General features: G+C 47.0%; 2 protein-coding genes across 16 annotated transcripts in view; one reads left to right on the plus strand and one right to left on the minus strand.

Annotated features, from left to right (window-relative positions):
- LOC147364520 (uncharacterized) overlaps window positions 1-20,571 on the minus strand; it is a 254,466-nt gene that overhangs the window by 218,670 nt on the left and 15,225 nt on the right. For 2 of the 13 annotated variants that reach the window (XR_015134623.1, XR_015134622.1), the window contains exon 3: window positions 13,614-13,896. The exons of 5 other annotated variants lie outside the window; for them this stretch is intronic. The gene's annotated coding sequence lies outside the window, so the exon portion shown is untranslated. Of the gene's footprint in view, window positions 1-8,724; window positions 8,862-13,613; window positions 13,897-15,781; window positions 16,069-20,571 lie in introns of those variants that run through there. 6 more of the 13 variants (XR_015134630.1, XR_015134628.1, XR_015134635.1 and 3 more) reach the window with 5 other exon arrangements.
- Window positions 1-20,571, plus strand: part of LIPC (lipase C, hepatic type) — a 183,253-nt gene that overhangs the window by 155,669 nt on the left and 7,013 nt on the right. For all 3 annotated transcript variants that reach the window (XM_086321203.1, XM_086321205.1, XM_086321204.1), the window contains 4 exons: window positions 1,805-1,987; window positions 2,761-2,878; window positions 5,555-5,788; window positions 8,633-8,878. In XM_086321203.1, the coding sequence (XP_086177329.1) occupies window positions 1,805-1,987; window positions 2,761-2,878; window positions 5,555-5,788; window positions 8,633-8,878 (781 nt within the window). The remainder of the gene's footprint in view (window positions 1-1,804; window positions 1,988-2,760; window positions 2,879-5,554; window positions 5,789-8,632; window positions 8,879-20,571) is intronic.

Raw genomic sequence — 20,571 nt, forward strand, 5'->3', positions numbered from 1 at the left:
CAGAGTAGATGAGGGGGGATTAGAAGGTCAGCCATTGTAAGGGAAGAACATGCCATCTTTCCTGTTGTAAGGGACCTTCCCTTACAAGAGAAGAAAAGAAACGAAACTGGGAAGGAGGGAATACAGGCAGAGCAAAGCTTTGGACAGAACAGAGCTGTGGACTTGATGCCTGACTTGAGGTGGGAACTTGAGTTGAGAGCCTCAGAGTAAGGCAGGTTGCACGCAGCAGAACAGGCACGCCCCCTCTGACCCCGCCCCTACCACCCGCTCCCCACCTCCCCCTCACCTCTGCTTGCAGCTCCTTCACAGACCATGTGATTTCTCTCCTTCAGGCCTTAACATAGGCTGCACCTTCTGCCAAGTGTGTCCTTTCTCTTATCTGCTGCTGGACAGGATCCATACTGTTGAATATATTAGGTGCTCTAAAAATCTTTGTTAACTGAATTAATGGCTGACTAAACATTTTGTTTACAAACATGAAGACAGCAGGGTCCTCTCACTGTGATCCTTTTACTAGAATGAGTTCTCTGTTTTCAAAATCTTGTGCAAACTGAAGTACATCTACTGTTGCTGGTAATAATAATACCAGCAACAGCTGTTGTCCCTGCCACACACTGAGTCCTCACTGTGTTCCGGGCACTGTTCTAGGTGCTTGATGTCTATTCATTCATCTCATCTTCACAACAATCCTGGAAGGAGGACACTATTATTATCCCCATTTTCCCGACAAGGAAATGGGGCCACTGCCCAGTTATATGACTTGCCCAAGGTCACCCTGCTAGTAACTAGGAGAGTCTAGATTTGAACCCAAGATGCTACATCCACACAGAAGGTCCTAGGTGGACATTTATTAAATGAATGCATCTTACTCACGAGCCAGACCATCAGTGCTGCTGTCCAGCTTCACCCCTGTTTTCTCATCTTGATTACACCTGACTTTCCCCTCTTTCCAAACAGACCGCACTGCCCTTGAGATTGTGCACCTGTGCACATGATTTCCTCTACCTGGAAACCCCTAGACACCCCCTCTGCCCCCAACCACCTCCATACTTACCTGCCCACCTGATTCTTCCCTGGAATTCCTATTTATCCTTCAAGACCCAACACAAACATCTTTGCTCTGTGAACCCTTCAGGTATGTCCTGCAAACTGGCTCTCAACCAGGTACATGCACAGAATGATTCTCCAGAATCAATCAACTTGATCGTTATGAGCTCCTACTATGTTCCCACTCATGGTGCTAGTCCCTCCAGAGCAAGCAGAACACGGTGGGTGGAGACAGAGTAAGCGATTGAGGTGTGACTCAGAGCTGCAGCTGCACAGGCCTCCCAGAGGAGGTACGGCTGGCACTGACCCTCAAAGCACAGGCCATCTTTCAGTACCCCATCTACAAAGATGTACGTTGCTTTAAGGCTTGGAAAGTCCTAAAATAGAGAATGTTAAGACAATGGTTCTCATTTGAGGGATGGGACATTTGGAATGTCCAGAGATATTTCTGGTTTTCACAGCCTGGGGTTTGGGGGTGGAGGAGTGATGGGGCACCGCTGGCATCTCGTGGGTGGAGGCAGAGATGCTGCTCAATGTCCTACTGTGCATAGGACAGCCCCCACAACAAAGAAATATCTGACGCCAAATGACAGCAGTGCTGAGAAACCCCAGGCTAAGCCCTTTCTCTTGGAGAGAAAGACCCAGAATGAGTCCAGAGTTGGAGAAGGGAAGAGGTGGGCAAGAAAAAAGAGGGAGTTTGTCCAGGGCTCCCTCCTCTCTCCCTGGGAGGCTGATGATACTGTGGGCCCCCCCTCAGGTGGACGACATACTGGAAGACTGGGTCTGGGAGATGGTAGCCGCACTGAAGTCTCAGCTGGCCCAGTCAGTGAATGTGGGACTGGCAGAATGGGTCACCCTGGCTCACAACCACTACACCACTGCCGTCCGCAACACTCGCCTCGTCGGCCAGGAGATCGCAGCTCTTCTCCAGTGGCTGCAGGTGAGACCTGCCCTGACCTCTCTTCTCTCCTCTCCCTTCCCTTCCCTTCCTCCAAGACTGAGTGAATTAGGCTGGTCTCCTACAGCAGCCGAGACAGGACAACCACTTCTGCTAAGCTCACAGGAATAGGAAGGCACAAGACAGAGACCAGACCCCAGGGCTCTCTCAGATGCCTCCCTGAAGCCCTGTCTTGTAGAATCATCTATTCCTCTTATGCTCACCTCTTTGTATGTGCTAGGGGATCTAAACACATCCTGTAAACTATAAAACTCCCATACGCATGGATGAGATCACTCCTGCAAGGAATTCATGTCCAGGTAAAGGCGTGCAGGGGGCTTCCCTAGTAGCTCAGTGGTAAAGAACCCATGTGCAATGTAAGAGACACAGGCTCCATCCCTGGGTCAGAAAGATCCCCTGGAGAAAGAAATGGCAACCCACCCCAGTATTCTTGCCTGGAGAATCCCATGGACAGAAGAGCCTGGCGGGTTACAGTCCATGGGGTCTCAGAGAGTCAGACACAACTGAGCGACTCAACAACAACAACAAAGCTGGGCAGACAAGAGGTAGCATCACCAGGCAGGGGCCCAAGTAGCTGAGCCTGAGTGGAAGCAGGACAGAGTCAGCAAGATGAGAAAACAGTTTGGGTCCTGAGTAGGAATTAAGCATCTCACTTGTGGTACAAAGAACAGAGAGCCAGAGCAGTCTGGACCCACGAAAGGCTTTTATCTAGGCAGCTCTCCCCCTCCTGTAACCATCTCACCACTGTCTTCCAGGAATCTGTTCAATTTTCTCCAAGCCATGTTCATCTAATTGGGTACAGCCTGGGTGCACATGTCTCAGGATTCGCTGGCAGTTACATGAGCAGAAAGCACAAGATTGGAAGAATTACAGGTAACCATGCCTGATAACTAACAACCATAATCTCCACGACTGCACGGGGGCGTGGAGCAGGGACCTGCTTTTCCAACAGGCTCATAATTAACACACCCCCGGCTTCCTTCAAGCTGTATTAGAGTTCACAGGAGGACCTGTAGCACTATTTATTTCAAACATGACCGCTGTCATAGACTGCTGTTCCCCGAGAATTTAGAGCAAATCACCACCTTTCCTCAAACAAATGCCTCTCACAGTCATGCCAAATAGGACCTAAAAGGTACACTTTCTGTACACTTTTGTAATAGGAAAGAGTTTATTTTCCAACCTATAGTTTTAAAAGCCCAATGTGATTAAAGAATGACAGCTATAATAATACGTATATTAATGCATATACATGGAACCTAGAAAAATGGCACTGACGAACCTATTTGCAGGGCAGGAGGAAAGGCGCAGACATAGAGAATGGACGGACTTGTGGACACAGTGGGAGAGTAAGGGTGGGCCGAACTGAGAGTAGCACTGACATGCACACACTGCCACGTGTGAAATAGAGAGCTAGCGGGAAGCTGCGGTAGAGCACAGTGAGCTCAGCTCGGCGCTGTGCTGACCTAGAGGGGTGGGGTGGAGGGTGGGAGGGAATCTTAAGAGGGAGGGGATATATGTATACACATAGCCGATTCACTTCACTGTACAACAGAAACCAACACGACATTGTAAAGCAATTATCCTCCTTAAAAATAAATTTAGAAAAAAAAAAAATGAATGACAGCCTTACATTTCCTGTGACAGCCATGTTTTTACCTCTGTTTCCACTTTAATGAAACACGTGGATCCTACGCTGGGGCCCATCTGGATTAGGGGAGGGATCCCAGCACCAAAAACCCCAAGCTCTATGCCAGCTTGGAAATACCGCAAGATACCTAGGAAGAGCTGATGACGCACAAGAAGGCCTTTCCTAGCGGGCTGCCCAGATACCCACCTCATCCTCCCCACCCATCCTCACCCCTCCCCGCTGCTGACCCAGAGTCACATTCAGAAGAACAGGCCTGATGAGCTGACTCCTCAGCCCAGTCTCGGAGGCCCACTGGTTCCTACAGGGTGAAACTTAGGAGGCCTAGACAAGGCCCTTCCCGGTGTAGTGTCCCCAAGGCTCTCCAACGTCTCCTCACCCTGGTCCCTCGTTGTGGTCCAGGCTTTCGGGACACTAGATTTTTCTCCACTCTACTGCAAACACGCCATGGCCTCCTGTCCTTTTGGGCCTTTGCAGTCACTATTCCCTCGGCCTGGAATACCAAACCCTAGTCTACCTACCAAATGCCTGCTCATCCTTCAAGACCCAGCAGCCTAAAATGATATTTCACAATTTAAAACAGTCTGAACGAAACTGAAGATGAATACAGTTGCTGTGACCTTTTACTTTATCAAGAAAGAACACTTTTGGCAACTGCTATCTACTGTGACCATTCCTTCATAAAAGAGGAGATTTATTTTAGCATTGAGAAAAGATAAGGATGATGGCAGACATTTAAATGAAGCCAGTCTGTCATGATGAGAATTCATTTTCCTTTCTTTTTTTTTCCATCTCATTGGTGACTGGGGAGGCCTGATCGTAGATCAGTACGTGGTGCCCTCCATGATTTAACCCTCAATAACCTGGGAGTGAACAGACATAAGAACTTATCACAGAAGGCCAGTGAGGCCCTTCACAGACAAACCAGGCCTAGAAGGATAAGTCAGAACTGCAGAGAGGCAGCACTGGGCCCAGGACCCTCTCCACGCTGGCTGGTGTCACAGGCCACATCAGGCATTATTAGCCAGGCCCACACACATCAGAAGTGACAGGACAGCTAACTACTCTGTTGTCATCTCATAGTCAGCCTGATGAAGAAAGAAATATAAACCACAGCCTTCATGTGTGACTACAGGTGAGGGCTGGAGAGCAGGGACTGGCATGGACCCAGTCTATTCCTTCATCCCCACCAAGGATAGAAGCCAGGCCTCATACAGGTCAACAAAGGGTCCTCCAGAAAAGGTAAAGGAAGACAGACAGACAAAACTCCTTGAGTGCATAAATACTCCCCAACTATAGTCTGCCAGAGACTGCCACTTGTCTCGTGCAAACATATCTGTCACTTAAGGACAGAGCTGTGAGCAGTCCTGTTTGCTCATGACATTTTCCCCAGAGAACAGTAATGTCCCAAGGCTGTTCTGAACATTCCAATGAAATGACATTAGTGTAGAGAGAAAGCCAGCTTGTTTAGGAAAATTATTGACAACAAGCAGGCAAATAAATTCTTTCTTTGATGGGTAGGTTAGAACTACTTGCAATAACACAGTGGTTTTTTGTATGCAAACAGATGCTCTCGAAAGTAGCTTGAAAGGTACTTAAAACTGATTTGCTTAAATAAATCAAGCATTCCCTTATAACCTCATTTCTACCACTGGATAGTTCCTGCAAACCTCTTTTCCCCATAGATAATAACCAGTCTGTGTCCGATTTTAAGCACCATGAATTACTTTAATTTTACTGCAAAAAAAGTCATGACAAGATTTTCTAGAGAAAGATTATGCCCTAGGATTTTCCTCTTCCTGCTAGCTCATGAATGTGCAATAACATCAGAAAGCTAAAAAGAGCCTTTCTCCCTGCCTCCTCTTGCTCCAATCTGATCCTTCCCATTGCTTTCCTCTTAGGGCTGGACGCCGCAGGCCCTTTGTTTGAAAAAGCCTCCCTCAGTGACCGGCTTTCACCAGATGATGCCAATTTTGTGGATGCCATTCACACCTTTACCTGGGAGCACATGGGCCTGAGTGTGGGCATCAAACAGCCCATAGCACACTATGACTTCTACCCCAATGGGGGTTCCTACCAGCCTGGATGCCACTTCCTAGAGCTCTACAAACATTTCGCCAAGCATGGCTTAAATGGTGAGAAAGAGGCACTAGCCTACGATGGCTTACACTCCCCACAGTTGGTGTGGCCTCTGGATCCAGGGGAATCCATTCTGTGAGATTTGGGGAAGAGTTTGGCAAGGATGGGGCTCAAAGTGAATGGTCACCTAGTCCATGCAGAGAGAGGGCTTGTGTGAGTGGGAAAGGGTGCTGTTCCCCAGGCAAGACCAAGTCTTCACAGGCAGTGGTTGCTGGAGCTCAGACATGGAGGATGAGCTAAGGGCACATCCAGGAATTCCCACTTCTCATCTCCACTCATCATACCCAGCCAAGTCTCTCCTGGGGTATCAGCCCGTCTGAAAATTGAGCCCTGCTGCCTGTGGTCATTCCTCTTTCTCTGGAAGTTTCCTCATTCAAGGGGCTGCCTCTATTCTGGCCCCATGCTAACCCACTTAATAGACCATGGCTTCTTGGTCTCCCAAGTATGAGGTTTAATCAGCTGACCCCAGGGGACATTCTTTACTAAGATTCTTCTATTTCAAAGTTCAGCTCTAAATAGGTCCTTGTGACTTCCTTGGGACTTTGTTTCAGTGCTGAAACTGACTGTGGCATTATCTGGGTTGTGTTTTCCCCCTTCTCTCTCAAACTCTAAAACCAAAACATTAACATGAACCTTGATAACAGGCCCTGGATTAAAGAACAAAAATGTGAGCAAAAACCATACATTTAATAAGTATTCCAAGTTTCTCTCTATTATAAAATAATATCCTGATTAAGACCTGCCAACTCACTCTAAGCCAACTGGAGACCCCCAGACCACCCCCACTTACCACCTTCTCCCAATCATTTGAAAACTGAGCTAAGCACACACTATCTTGTGTTTCCTTATCCACCTTCATGTCTCCTGTATCAGAATGACCTTCGCATTCGACATTATCTCATCTTGGCTGGACTCCCAGCCTTTCACCAGCCCATGCCTGAAAACTTTCTGGGAATTTCCCCTTATCATTCCTTAACATCTCTCTCCGATCACTGCCCTCTGGTCACCAGCAGTCCCTGGTGATCAGCCAGCCCTCTTCCCAGATCTATGCCCTCCCTAAGGTCAACACAGACCCCTAGATGCTGTTCATTAGCTGATCACCTGGTGAACGCCTCTGCCCAATTACTACCATTTTCTATTTTGTGCTAAACTTCAGAATGATGGGGCCAAGTATATTTATTTAGCTTGCCCACCTTAGGGTGGTTTTTCTCCATTTCCTTTACCCTTATGTTTGAAAGTGATCCCATTCTGGGGTGAACATGTTGACATGGTCAGTTGATAACTGCTTTACCATCCTCACCACCTCCTGGCTAGGTGAGCTTGCATGAGTTGGAGACTGTCTTTGAAGCTCGGTTTTCTCACTTGTAAGAGCTGCCTTGAGGAGCTGTGGTGAATATTCAGGGAAAGTACTCAGTACTACCTGCCTCATAGTGGGTGCTCAACAAATAGAGCCGCTTGTGACCAGGAACGGAGATGACTAATCCTGGGGAAAATTATTTGGCTAAGCTACCTGGGGTCCACTTTCACAGGAAGTTCTTGTCATACCTTGTGGTGGTTCAACACTCCTAGAGAACACTAAAGATTAAGATTTGGAGACCCCCCAAACAACCTCCCCTCCCCAAAAAAGTCAAAATCCTTGGTACAGAAACCTCCTAAACTTGTTTTGGCTTAGGTCCATTCAGACCTGGTCACTGGAGCACATCCTTCTCAAACCAAATCCCCATGCTGGTCATCCAGTTCAGTTACATTCAGCAGGCTGTGGCTGCTTTGATACATGGTCAGGGAGGCCTCAGCTCTCACCAGACCAGTAGCCAAGTCCCAAGAGTGCTTGGGCACTGGCTTAGCCAGCTTTATTAAGAAAAGAGGCATTTCAGGGACTTCCCTGGAAGTCCAGTGGTTAAGATTCCCCACTTCTGCTGCAGGGAGAAGGAGTTCCATCCCTGGTCCAGGAACTAAGACCCCACATGCTGTGGGGCAACTGAGCCTGTGCACAACAACTGCTGAAGAAACCAGCACACCCTAGATCCTGTGCTCCATGGTCAGAGAAGCCACCACAATGAGAAGCCTGCGCGCCACGAAGAGAAAGTAGACCCCGCTCTCTGAAACCAGAGAAAGGCTACGTGCAGCAACGCAGATCCAGCACGGCCAAAAATAAAATAATTTTTAATTAAATAAATACAAAGAGGCATTCCACACAAGCCTGTTCTGCCAACTCACCCTTAGAGCATCAGCAGTTGTGCATTTTTAACTGTTTGCGACTAAAATATTTCCAAAATGAATTACAATTCATTTCCAAAAGAATTGCTTAAAGAGAACTTTCCTGGCAGCTCAGATGGTGAAGAACCTGTCTGCAACGCAGGAGACCTGGGTTGGATCACTGGGTCAGGAAGAACTCTTGGAGGAGGGAATGGCAACCCAGTCCAGTATTCTTGCCTGGAGAATTCCATGGACAGAGAAGCCTGGCAGGCTACAGTCCATGGGATCCCAAAGACTCAGGCATGACTGAGCAATTCACACACACACACACACACACACAACTTGCTTAAAGAACTCAGTATTTTCTTAGTGACTCAGGGCTCCTATTAAAACACCTATTGTAACATACAGAGTGCCCTCAGCAGGCCTTCAGAGCCTGGGATTATGCTCCTACAGTAAGTGCCTGCAAAGGGTCTACTTTTTGTGCAGTTTTCCATCAGCTATGCCACCCACTGTAGTCAGTGGGCTGACCTCTGATCTCAGCACCCCCATCCTCCTTCCTGAGATGGTGCTACTCTGCACTGAGAAGCAAGGTGATCTTCCAGATTAAGGGATGATAACGTTCTTCTTGCCCTGTGTTCCAGCCATCACCCGGACTGTCAAATGTGCCCATGAGCGGTCAGTGCACCTCTTCATCGACTCCTTGCTGCACGCTGACATGCAGAGCATGGCCTACCTGTGCAGAGACATGGACCGCTTCAGCCAAGGCCTGTGTCTGAGCTGCAAGAAGGGTCGTTGCAACACACTGGGCTACCACACCCGCCAGGAGCGGCAAAGCAAGAAGAGCAAGAGCCTCTTCCTGGTGACTCGAGCCCAGTCCCCATTCAAAGGTGAGTGCAGGGGGGCCTTCAGAAGGGCAGAATGCAGCCGCTTGTCTGAAGGTTCACGAGTTCCCTGGAGTCTTTTCCTGGAGCTACTGCCGGATCTGCTGTTTGCACAGATTCCAGACCGGGATGATGACACATGCCTCTCTTTCCCCAAGAATGTGGCCTCCTCGCTGACGAGTGCTGGAGGAGAAAGCCTGATACTTTCTGAAACACTCCTTTGGTTGGCTGCTCTCTTCATCTATTTTCATGGTCCCCTAGCATTGTTGCAGGAAGGGGGATCCCTTCCAGGACCAGAGAATGGTCTCTTTTCTAACACTCAGAAATGAATTGTCTGAGCTGATAAAGCAAGAGACTTTATTGGGAAGGGGCACCCGGGCAGAGAGCAGGAGAGTAAGGGAACCCAGGAGGACTGCTCTTCCATGTGGCTCGACATCTCAGGTTTAAAGGTGACGGGATTAGTTTCCAGGTTCTCTGGCCAATCATTCTGACTTAGGGTCCTTCCTGGTGGCACATGCATTTGTCATGCGAGTGTATGTTCCTCGGTTCTTTGTCTCGTCACAACAAAGATGTGGAGCGACGGACATTAAAGCCCTCGGCGCGTCACAGCTCTTAGGTCTTGGACAAACCATGCTACAGCTCTTGGGCAAATCAGTGTTACAGCTCTATTTTATTTAGAAGATAGCAGGAGAATCCAAGACTCGAAGAGAAGAGAGTGGAGGAGTGAATGGGGAGTGGGGGCGGGGGTGGGGAGGGAGGGAGAGAGAGAGAGAGAGAGAGAGTGAGTCCGAGAGAAAGCGCTTTGGCTCCTCCTTTTACATGTTTTTTCCTCCACCTGGGCTTGCCCTATGCAAATTGGGCTTAGCCAGGAGTGCTGTTTGTTCTGTTTGTTCTGCCTGAAGTCTTCACTCTGGTCCTCGGACCTTCCTTGTCTTTTAGCCACCGCCATTTTGGACTCCTTTTCCCTATTCTACCTACCTAACACATTGCTCAGCCAAAATGAATTCCAGCAAGGAAGATTCTGGAAAGTGGTAGGACATGGGGTATCTCCTTATGACCTTTCCAGAACTCTTCCAGTCGGTGGTGGCTTGTTAGTTCCACATTCCTTACCAGGACCTCCTGTGGTAGAATAACCCTTGCAAGTGATGACTATGGTGCCTGACCAGGATGGGTGGTTTCAGCCAGTGTGTTTCCGCTAACAGAATGTTAGATCCGGAAGGCCTGGATCACCAGGTCTCATTGTACAGGGCCTTGGAAGCTTCTCCAAACCCAGGCTAGAACCCAGTGCTTTCATCTCTCCTCATGGCTGCCAGGAAAAACCTGGGCTCCAGACTACATTTGTGGTTCCCCATTTCTTCCTAAATTTGAATCAGCTTATCTTACAAGAGATCATTGTCTTATTGAGGCCCTCCCTAGAAGAAGTTCTGCTTCTCAGCCTCAAGGGAGAAAGTGAGCCCCTTCTGCTTGCCAGGTTGAACTGGAGGTCAGAAAAAGGGCTGTGGCCGTGATTTGGGCTGAAGCCAGCAGAGAAATACTCCACTGAAACCTAAATCCTCCTGGAGGGAACAAGCCGACATCTGTTGCCATTAACATTTCTGCCTAATCCTTAAAACAGCTCGGGAGTGATTTAGCATCTTACTTTTCACAGCACTGGCTCACGGCCCTGGGAGGAGCCCAGTGCCGTTTGATTGTTACTCTGCACATATCTGTAGCTACAGAAGGTGAACGCCCTCAACACCGCTTTGCATTTGCACAGCGTTTTACACAAAAACATTTGGTGCAGCCACAGACTTCTCATGGTGCCCACAACAGCCAGGTGAGGTCCGCAGGTTCGGTTAGCCTGGAAGGAGGCGTAGAACCCAGGTCCCTCTGACTCCCAGGCTGGCATTCCTTTCATTACCACACTCCAAAGTTCAAGCTCCCATGCACAGGATTCTTTTGTTTATCTGAACTTTTGTTCTCCAGCTAGATTGCCCTTCTGTGCAGCCCAGGAATGACAGAAATCCGTTTGAGCAGTGGATAGCTTCTGAGAGCACGTGGAGTGAGGGCAGGATCTTTCTTGCCTGAGGGACAGAGGGTCCCTTCACCTGTCCTTCCTGGAGGGGTGGAGGAGCCTGAGACCCCCGGAGCAGGTGAGGGAATTTGGAAGGCCTCCTGCTTCAGGGAGATCCCCCACTCCAGACTGCCAATTAGACACTCATTTCAGTTAACCAGCTCCTCTTTCAAATGGCAGTGCAGCCTGGAGTGATTAAGCCTCTCAGATAATCACATTTCACTGGATCTACTCTAATCCTGGAATGTTAGCATTTCAAGAAACTGTTCAATTCCACATTTCCCAGACAAGGAAACAAAGGCCCAGATAAGAGAAAATCATTTGCCCAGGGACACAAAAGGAAGTCTTAGCAGAGACAGGATTTAGACCCAGGCCATCCCCTGGAGGAGGCTATGGCAACCCACTCCAGTATTCTTGCCTGGAAAATCCCAAGGACAGAAGATCCTGGTGGGCTACAGTCCATGGAGTCGCAAAGAGTCAGACACGACTGAGGGACTAAGCACTCCCAACAATTAGTCAAGTGGTTTTTAATCTCAGTAACCTGCCCATGGTCTGTCTATGGGGTTGAGGGAAGGAGGAGAGGTGGGGAAGGGTCTTGCTTTCTCCTTGAGATCAGCTGGAAAGAGGGTCATTTTTTACCTTCCTGGCAGGGCTGCGCATCTGAAGTGAGGGACTGGGTCCTGCTGGAGGACTTCTACTGGGGGTATGGATATGGGGTCGGGAGGTGAGAGAGTCAAGAGAAGGAAGAGGGGAGGGAAGAGTAGCTGCCACAAGCCGGGCTGAGTTTTTCCCTTGCCAAGGAGTTCAGATGCCTGATCACCACACATGGCTGGTATGAACTCAAAGGAACCCTTTTCTTATGAAGGAGAACCAAGGAATCGCATTAGGGCAGCACTATCTCACGCAGCAGTTGCCAAAACCACTGTGCCAGGCCATCACTCCTTCTTCAAGCATAATATGAGCCAGGGTAGGCAGAGGCCCTCCTTCAGGGGGGCTCAGGGGAGACCAACACCCTCCCACACACTGTGCACAGGGTGCTATCTATCCCAAGAAGACAGAAGAGGAGTCCCCTGGCGGCAGCACTTGAGTCTCTTTCTCACCAGCCGCTCATCTTGCTCCAGGGATAGCCAGTGAAAATACGGTGTTGGGACTGTGAGATAAGACTGCCTGAACCAAACCCCCAGCCCCAGAGAGATTCCAGGGATGAGCTGCAGCCTGCACCACACCCTTCCCTCCCCTGGGCCCTCCAAATTCTCCCCAGATCCACCTCAGCCTTTCCAGTCCTAATCTGCTCAGCCTAATTTCACTTGCTGGCAGGGAGCAGAGCCCTTCGGCCACATCGGGTACCCTGGGTACAGCTGGAAATTATGCCCAGATGAGACTCCCACCCATGTGAAAGCTGCTGCTCCTGGGGTGTGCAGCCTGTATATTGCTTGCACTCGTGCACGCTTAGTCGTGTCCAACTCTGTGCGACCCCACGGTCTGTAGCCCACCAGGCTCCTCTGTCCAAGGGATTTCTCAGAAAAGAATATTGGAGCGGGTAGCCCATTTCCAGAGGCTATCTTCCCGACCCAGGGATTGAACCCATGTCTCCTGCATTGACAGGTGGATTCTTTACCACTGTTCCACCTGGGAAGCCCTATATAATGCTACACTAACCATATGTGGCTATTTAAATTACTTAAAATTAAAACCTTGAAACCTCAGTCATACTAGCCGCCTTTCAAATGCTCAACTATGTGGCTGCCATATCAGAGAGTACAGAAATAGACAGTTTCCATCATCTAGAAAGTTCTATTGATAGTGCTGACATCAAGTCTTTAATCTAGGCCCCATAACTGCTCCCCTCCTCAGCCACCATGCCACGATCATTGTGACTTGGGCTCCCAAAGTATATTTCAGTGACCACCTCCAGCCTTTGATGAGTACTTATAGATTCATAAAGGAACAAACTTGCCCATCCCTGGTTACAGAGCATCCACAAGCCACATTTTTCAAGGACATCTAATTGTACTATATATTTCAGTGCAGGGTCTGGCTGGGCAAGATAAACATCGCCTCCCGATTGTAGTTGCAGAAAGGATGACTAACTTGGTCCTCATTCCTCTGGCTCCCAAGATATTTTGACAAAACCATCAAAGGATCTATTTTCTACAACCATACGCCAGAATTCGGGTAAACATGGAAGAGGACAGCAGGAACAGAAAGAGAATTGGGAAACAGTCGCCGAGGGAAACGAGGCAATTTATCGCCCACTTCCAATCTCACCCTCTTGGAAGGAAATTTTGCTAGTTTGGGAGCCTTTTTTTTTTTTTTTTTTACGAGAAGGAGGCGGGAAACAAACCTGTATGTAGTTCTGCTAGCAAGCACCTTATCTAATTTAATCCTCACAGCAACTGGAGGCGGTAATGGGGTGGAAGAGAAGAAAGCAGCACTCAGGGGAGCTTACTAGGTTCAGGCACTATGCTGGATGTGTTGCATCAATTATTTCATTTATCATTTAATCCTCACAACAACTTACAGAGAGAGACGGAGATGGAAGGGGGGAGACTGATGTTGCCTAATTTTCCAACAGATAAATTGAGATTCAGTGAGGCTAAATCACCTCCCCAAAGCCACCCAGCTTATAAGGAGCAAGTGTTATGCTGAAAACTTGTACACTGGTGCTGAATCAAATCTCAGACAGAGTTTTGGGTGAAGTAGAAAAGAAGAGCTTTATTGCTTTGCCAGGGAAAGGGGGCCACAGCTGGCTAATGCCCTCAAAACTGTGTGTCCCAACTGGGGCAAGATAGTGAGAAGTTTTATAGTAATTGTTCAAAAAGGGTATGATCAGCTCGTGGACATTCTTCTGCTGGGCTGCTGGTGACGTAAGTGGGAGTCAGCATCATCAACCAGTTGCTCTGGGGTCTACATGCTTGTGGGCAGCACACCATTGTTATAGCTTCTTCCACCTGGAGTGGGTTTCCAGTATCTGCAAGATGGGTAAAGGACACTGTGGTGTGTATCCCTTGATGAGGAAACAGGACCTTGCCCCCAAGGCTGCACTATTGTTTCCCCTGACTGTTAGTTTCTCCCTGGTCTCGAATCCCCTCCCTCCCCTAATTAGCAACTGCTGGAATGTGCCCGTTGGAACTCAGGGAAGTTCATGGAGGCTGAATGAAGGCTGTTTCCTATAATCAAAGAAATGGGGGACACAGAAAGACCTTGTGCCCAGGAGCCCCACAGAGCCCTGCACAGTGTCAAACATAATGTTTGACCCCAGGTCTCCCCCATTCCATGGGCTTCGCTCCTTTCACCACACATGGCCTAAGCATTAGGACGGAGACCAGTTCACTCAGTATTATTACCAGCTCATTCCTGAGACACAGTAGTCCATCATCCCTCCTCTCCTCCTCGTCCTCCTCCTGCCTGTACTTTCTCCCTGCTCTCTGGGCCCAGCCAGCCAGTGAGAATTCGCACCAGCTGATGAAAGCACTCTTGTCTTCTGGACATATGTATACCTATGGCTGATTCATGTTGATGGATGGCAGAAACTAACACAATATAGTAAAGCAATTATTCTTCAATTAAAAATGGATGAATTGAAAAAAAAATGCTATCTTAAACTAAAATCAGAAAAACAAAAAAGCCCATTTCTCTTCTTCCCTTGATCCTATTCTGAGCTCATTCAGCCAGCCCCTGCTAGTGCTGGCTATTCCTACATTAATCCCCTGCTTAAGACCATCATCTCAATTCCATGCTCTTCAGCGTCCCTCTCGGGTTAGAGGCATATAAGATCTAGGAACAAGACCATAGTGCTGCAAGAGAACACAAGATCTCATTCTTACCATCTCCATGAGAGAAAAATCTATACATTCAAAAAAAAAAAAAAGACCTCTCTGATGTTTGCAAAGAGAGTCATAATATCTCCCAAAGCCACTATCTAATGATTCAGAATATTTTCCACGAGATTAAAAAAAAAAAGAAAAAAAATTCCTTTTTTATAAATTTCCATGACCTGGTGCCCATAGTAGCTACCTTGTAAAAAGGAACTTATTTTTTTGTTAAGTGGCATCAGTGGGGTCCACACGAAACTAGGATCCAGGGTTTCTAGGGTGTCTGAGCCCCAGGGGGGCGATCTGGTGAGGAGACTCTCCAGAGGCCTCATACCTCTGCCCCAGGTGGACTTTGCCTGATCTCATCCAAGGTTAACGGGCTATTTCATGCTTTGCACCATTAAGACCTGAAATAACTTCTCCTGCCTGCACTGAGGAACACGTTGTGCTCCCTGCAGTCACAGAATCAAAAGCATTTCCCCGAAATCATTTTTTAAAATCCTTATTAAACATGCCATAAGGTAAAGTGAGCAAAAATTATTCATGTTTTTTTCCTTAATCGTTGGAACAGCATCATTGTCCTGGGGTGTGGTGGGAAATAAAAGGCAAATGGTCTTTTTTATTTTTAAAGGAAAAACACAAAATCCAAAATAAGAACAAATAAATAGTTCTAAACATGAAAATATCTTACATATTACAAAAAATAATTTCAATATTTCTCCCCAGAAGTGGCTTTCCTAGTGCAGGGCAAAAGGAATTCCTTGTGCTATCACTGTGTGATGGGTTTGGGCATCATGCTTCTGCAGACGTGGGTGCCCGTGTTTCTGCACGTCTGTGACCTCCACGATTTACACACCCTTGATGGTTCTGACCGCCTGAACCATCTGCAGGGCACAGGGAGACACTGCAGGGCACAGATAATTCTCATCCATAGGATGTGAGCGCTAACAGAACCTTTGGAATTATCAAAGCCAATCCCTTCCTTCAGAATCGTGGGAACCATGACATCTCAGATATGGAAATTGGTCTCTTCCTACTCACATTTTAAGACCAAAGGAAGACAAAAACCCATCTCCAGTGCAGGGACATGAAACATTTATCCCTGCCCTGGGGGCTGGACATTTAGCAGACCAGCAACTGCGAAGCAGCAGCAACAGTGATAGCCCAGGATGGATGTCAGTGGATCAGACCCTGCAGGCGCTTGGTTTCGGTGGCTTCACAGGAGGCAGGTATAGACTGCAGCTTTTCTTCAGGGCTGTTTGCTGTTTGCTTTCAAAGGGAAGATTCAGCTTGCCAGAACCAGAATCCCAGGACACAGTGGGAAGGACCTTTTGGAATCAGACAGACACCTGGGTTCAGAGTCAGCTCCACTTCTAACTATCTGAGTCACCTTGGACTCCTCTCCAAATCTCTGCTTTCTTGTTGATTAGTCGCTAAGTCATGTCCATCTCTCTGCAATGCCCTGGACTGTAACTAGCCAGGCTCCTCTGTCCATGGGATTTCCCAGGCAAGAATACTAAAGTGGGTTGTCATTTCCTTCTCCAGGGGATCTTCTTGACACAAGGATCGAACCTGCATCTCCTGCGTTGGCAGGAGGCTTCTTTACCGAGTGAGACACCAGTGAATCGCAAATCTCTGCTTCCTTATTTGTAATTCATCGGGATCACTGACACCCTACCTCTCTGGGTCTCAGCAGTAAACAGGACTCTACTCACCTGAGTAGAGAGCAGGCAGAACTCCTTCGACAGGGTGGGTGATAATAAGGAAAGCAACATGGGATGTTTATGCACCTCAAATCTAACAAACAGGGTACTCGGAGAAGCGAAGAGAAGGAATAGCCAAAGAGAATGTAAGCTGTGGAGGAGAAGCTACTGACAGCAGCTCATCAGGGACAGCAGTTACTACAGTCAGGCTTCAAAGCAGGAGGGAGCAGAGAAATACCCTGACCTCTCTCTGCTCTGCCCTGATCTCCTGCTGGTGCATCCTCAGTGGGTCAGTGTGAACCAGAAGCCATCCAATAAGGAAGCCAGGAGATGAGGCTCTGGGGGTGACATCCTGGGGTCCAGAACTGGGTAGAGAGTGGACCAGGACAGCAGGGGTAGGTGTAGAAAATGCAGTCTTACCGTGTTATCCTCATTTAGTCTGGAGGACAAAAATAATGTATGCAAAGCACTTAGTATAGGGCTTCCCTGGTGGCTCAGCGGTAAAGAATCCACCTGCCAATGCAGGAGATGTGGCTTCGATCTCTGGGTAGGGAAGATCCCCTGGAGAAGGAAATGGCAACCCACTCCAGTATTCTTGCCTGGGAAATCCCATGGACAGAGGAGCCTGGTGGGTTACAGTCCAGGGTGTTGCAAAGAGTCTGACACGACTTAGCGACTAAACAACAACAACAACAAGCACTTAGTATGTAGCCTGATGTTTTAGCAGGATCTCAACAAGTGGAAGCAATATTCTGATTAGTCCTATTCACAATTAGGCTCTTTAATGTAACATGTGTTCGCCTTGTTTTCACACAAAAAGCCCCAGAAGCACTCCTTAGATTCCCAATGTGTGCTGTGAATCGCTGAGGTTCAAGTGTTAACACGACCCCAACACTGCCCTCAAGGGGAGAAGATCCTGGACACTGATGCCCATGAGACTGGATAGGAGGTGACAAGGGTCACAGAAGTGATCTGCTTCCCAGCTGCAAAGCACCTCTAAGGCCAGGACCACAGCTTCTGGTTCTGTTATCTTTCTTAATACTTTTAAAAACTTTTCTTTTTCCAAGAAGAGTCTAATTAGAATACATACTCATGGCAGAAAATGTGGAACTTGCAGAAAATCACAAAAAAGGTAATAAAAGTTACTTGTCTCCCCTCCCCAGAGATAATCACTTAATATTTTTGCAAATCTCCCTCCTTCTGTGCATTCTGTTTTATTAGAATTAGTCTCATGTTAGATGTACCATGTGTATCCTGATGGCTGGTTGGGGTTTTTTCCCCACTTCTTTCATTAGCATTGAAACCATTCCAAAAATATCTTGTAATCACTTCATAAGAGTAAATCACGTTTGGGAATATGAACTTGAAATCAGCAGACTAAAGTCTAATTGCAGCTTCACTAGTTCATAGGTTCACGACAATGGACAAGTTACTCAAATTTCCTGAGCTTCAGCTTCTTCATTTGTAAAATGATGCAAAGGGAGGTTAAAGTAGGCATCTTACAAAGTTGTAGAAAAGAGAAATGAAATAATTTTGAGAAACAATAGTTAAGTGTCTGGAACAAAACAAAGAGCTAAATGGTAATTCTAATAATTGTCATTATTAGCCCATAGTCATTTCTCTATTGGTGAATATTTAGGGTGTTTTTAATTTATTTTTAATTAAAAATTCTTTATGATGTCTTTGAACTTCAACCTCTTTCCACACATGAACATTTTCCTTAGGGTATATAAAGCTATTGGTCCTGGGTATAAACATTTAAAAGTTCGAGTTCTGGAGTCAGGTGGCCTGGACTTACGTCATAGCTATGCTACTTACTAGCTGTGTGATACTGGAAAAATCACTTAACCTCTCTGTGCTTCAGTTTCCTCTTCTCTTAAATGAAATAATAATAGTATCACCTGTCATAAGGATTAAATGAGATAAAAATACAAAGTGCCAGGCGCAGGTAAACAAAATAAATGTTAGTCAATGTATTACCATGGATACAGCCAATTACACTATTTTATTCACTGGGCTGGGTAGTAGATTTCTAATGAATACATATTAAACTGGTTGTTATGAGTTCCTTACATACTCTGGAAGATTCTCTGCCTCCTTGTTTGGGAATTAACTAGAGACCAGTTCTCTCGTGTCATCCTGTCCACAGTCTACCCCACACCCCCAAGGCCTTGTCTCATATCTTTTTGTCTCAGTTCAACTTACAAGTTGAACTTACAAGTTCAACTTCAACTTGTTCAACTTCAACTATTTACTTGTTACAAAGTTCCCTAGGCAGACCCCAAATAGCATAAGATCTCTTCAGAGGCTTCTGGGATGATAGACCAGAATCTCTGTCTCCACCACTGTCATTCAAGGGTTTAGGGATCCTTCCTGGGGTCCCTCAGTCCTTCTCTTATTTCTCACCCACAGCCTCACAGTCTTGAGAGCATCTAACTATTTTATTCCAGGCTGGAATATTTGAGCACCTATTATGCAGAGGACTGCAGCCAATCCACTGCAAAACCCAAACGGGAAAATAGGCTTATGCCAAAGGTTAGAGTTGTGTAAATAACCCAGAAACCCAGCAATACAGGCACACAGAACCCTGCAGCTGATGTGTTGGCAATGTGCCATTAGCCACTGCTGCTGCCAGGTCTGTGTAGCTACCAACCTCCAGTGGAAATGTACCATTTGGGAGTAAGTAGATTGATTCCTGAGGATGGTGAATTTCCACATGCTGGGTGCATGGAATGGATAATCAAGTGGTTAGTTCCATGATCTATGCTTTCCAGAAGGAATTCTACAACAAAGCTGAGAACTCCAATTTTGAATTCTCTGGGGTGATTTCCATCTTCCTAATGTTCATACACATCCTGATATTCCCAAATTGTCAGTTCATGCATCCCACACATGTTTATTAAGCAACTACTATGTGCAAGCACTGTATCAGGATTAGTAGATTAATCATTATCTAGAACGGAAAAAGCAAATAACAACAAGTAATCATATGTCCCCTATCCTTTGCCCAGGGCAGACAGCAGTCCTCCTAAGAGCCTAGACATGGTCTCACAGCCCATCTCAACATGGGGCCCCAGGCAGTCCTACCAATCAAGTTGACATGCCATATTAAGCCTGTTTAAGCTAAAGAGCCACAAGTACTTAGAGAATATGGAGACAGCAAGATAAAGAAGTCCAAGCAGCCATCAGTTATTTGGAAATGAGGTGGAATAATTTTGAAAAGAGCCCCACAGCTGGTTGATGTAACAGTGCAGGCTGAGCAAGGCAATTGCTCCAGGCCGTGAGCACAGACTCTGCTATGGGACCCTGAGCAGGTCACTTCACCTCTCTAGCCCTGGTTTTGTTCTTTATAAAATGAGGCTGATAGTACTTCCCTGATATTCAGTGGTAAAGCACCCGCCTGCAATGCAGGGGACATGGGTTTGATCCCTGCTCCAGGAAGATTCCACATTCCTCAGAGCAACTAAACCCATGCCCCACAACTCCTGAGCCTGTACACCTAGACTGTGCTCCTCAACGAGAAGCCAGCGAAATGAGAAACCGTTCACTGCAGCAAAGAGTGGCCCCACCCCCGCAACTAGAGAACATCCACGTGCAGCAACAAAGACCCAGTGCAGCCAAAAATAAAATAAATAAAATGTTTTAAATGAGGCTGATAATCGCAATACCCTCCTCCTAGGGTCATTATGATGAATAACTGAGATGATGCCATGCAAAATGTTTAACAACACCTGTCTGATAGTAAGTCATTTGCTTTTATTAGCTAAATATAGGCTATGTTTAGGTAAAGAAGAATAAAATTAATTTCCCTATTCCAAACAACACAGAAGAAGGACATTCTGGACACTTTAAAAGATAGGACAATTTTAGGCCCAGGTACTAGAACTGGTTGTCTTGTTTCTATCAGGAAATGTGCTGTTGAACCCCACAAAACCAGTTTCCAAGCCCCAGAAGGCAGAGATGTGGTCATCACGGCATATTTCTTGGCTGTTGCTCTGTCCCACCCTAAAACTAATACCATCAAATACAAGCAAAAGTGAAAACAACAATGTGTTCTCTTGCTTTTGTCAGCGGCCTCAAAGGCAGTCTATCCTTTCATTTATAAACGGGGACCCTTGCTAAGTACGT

Source organism: Bos grunniens, chromosome 10 (genome assembly GCF_055505025.1).
Source record: "Bos grunniens cultivar Pamir isolate PY7600 chromosome 10, Bosgru_T2T1.0, whole genome shotgun sequence".
NCBI classification, from domain to species: Eukaryota; Metazoa; Chordata; class Mammalia; order Artiodactyla; family Bovidae; genus Bos; species Bos grunniens.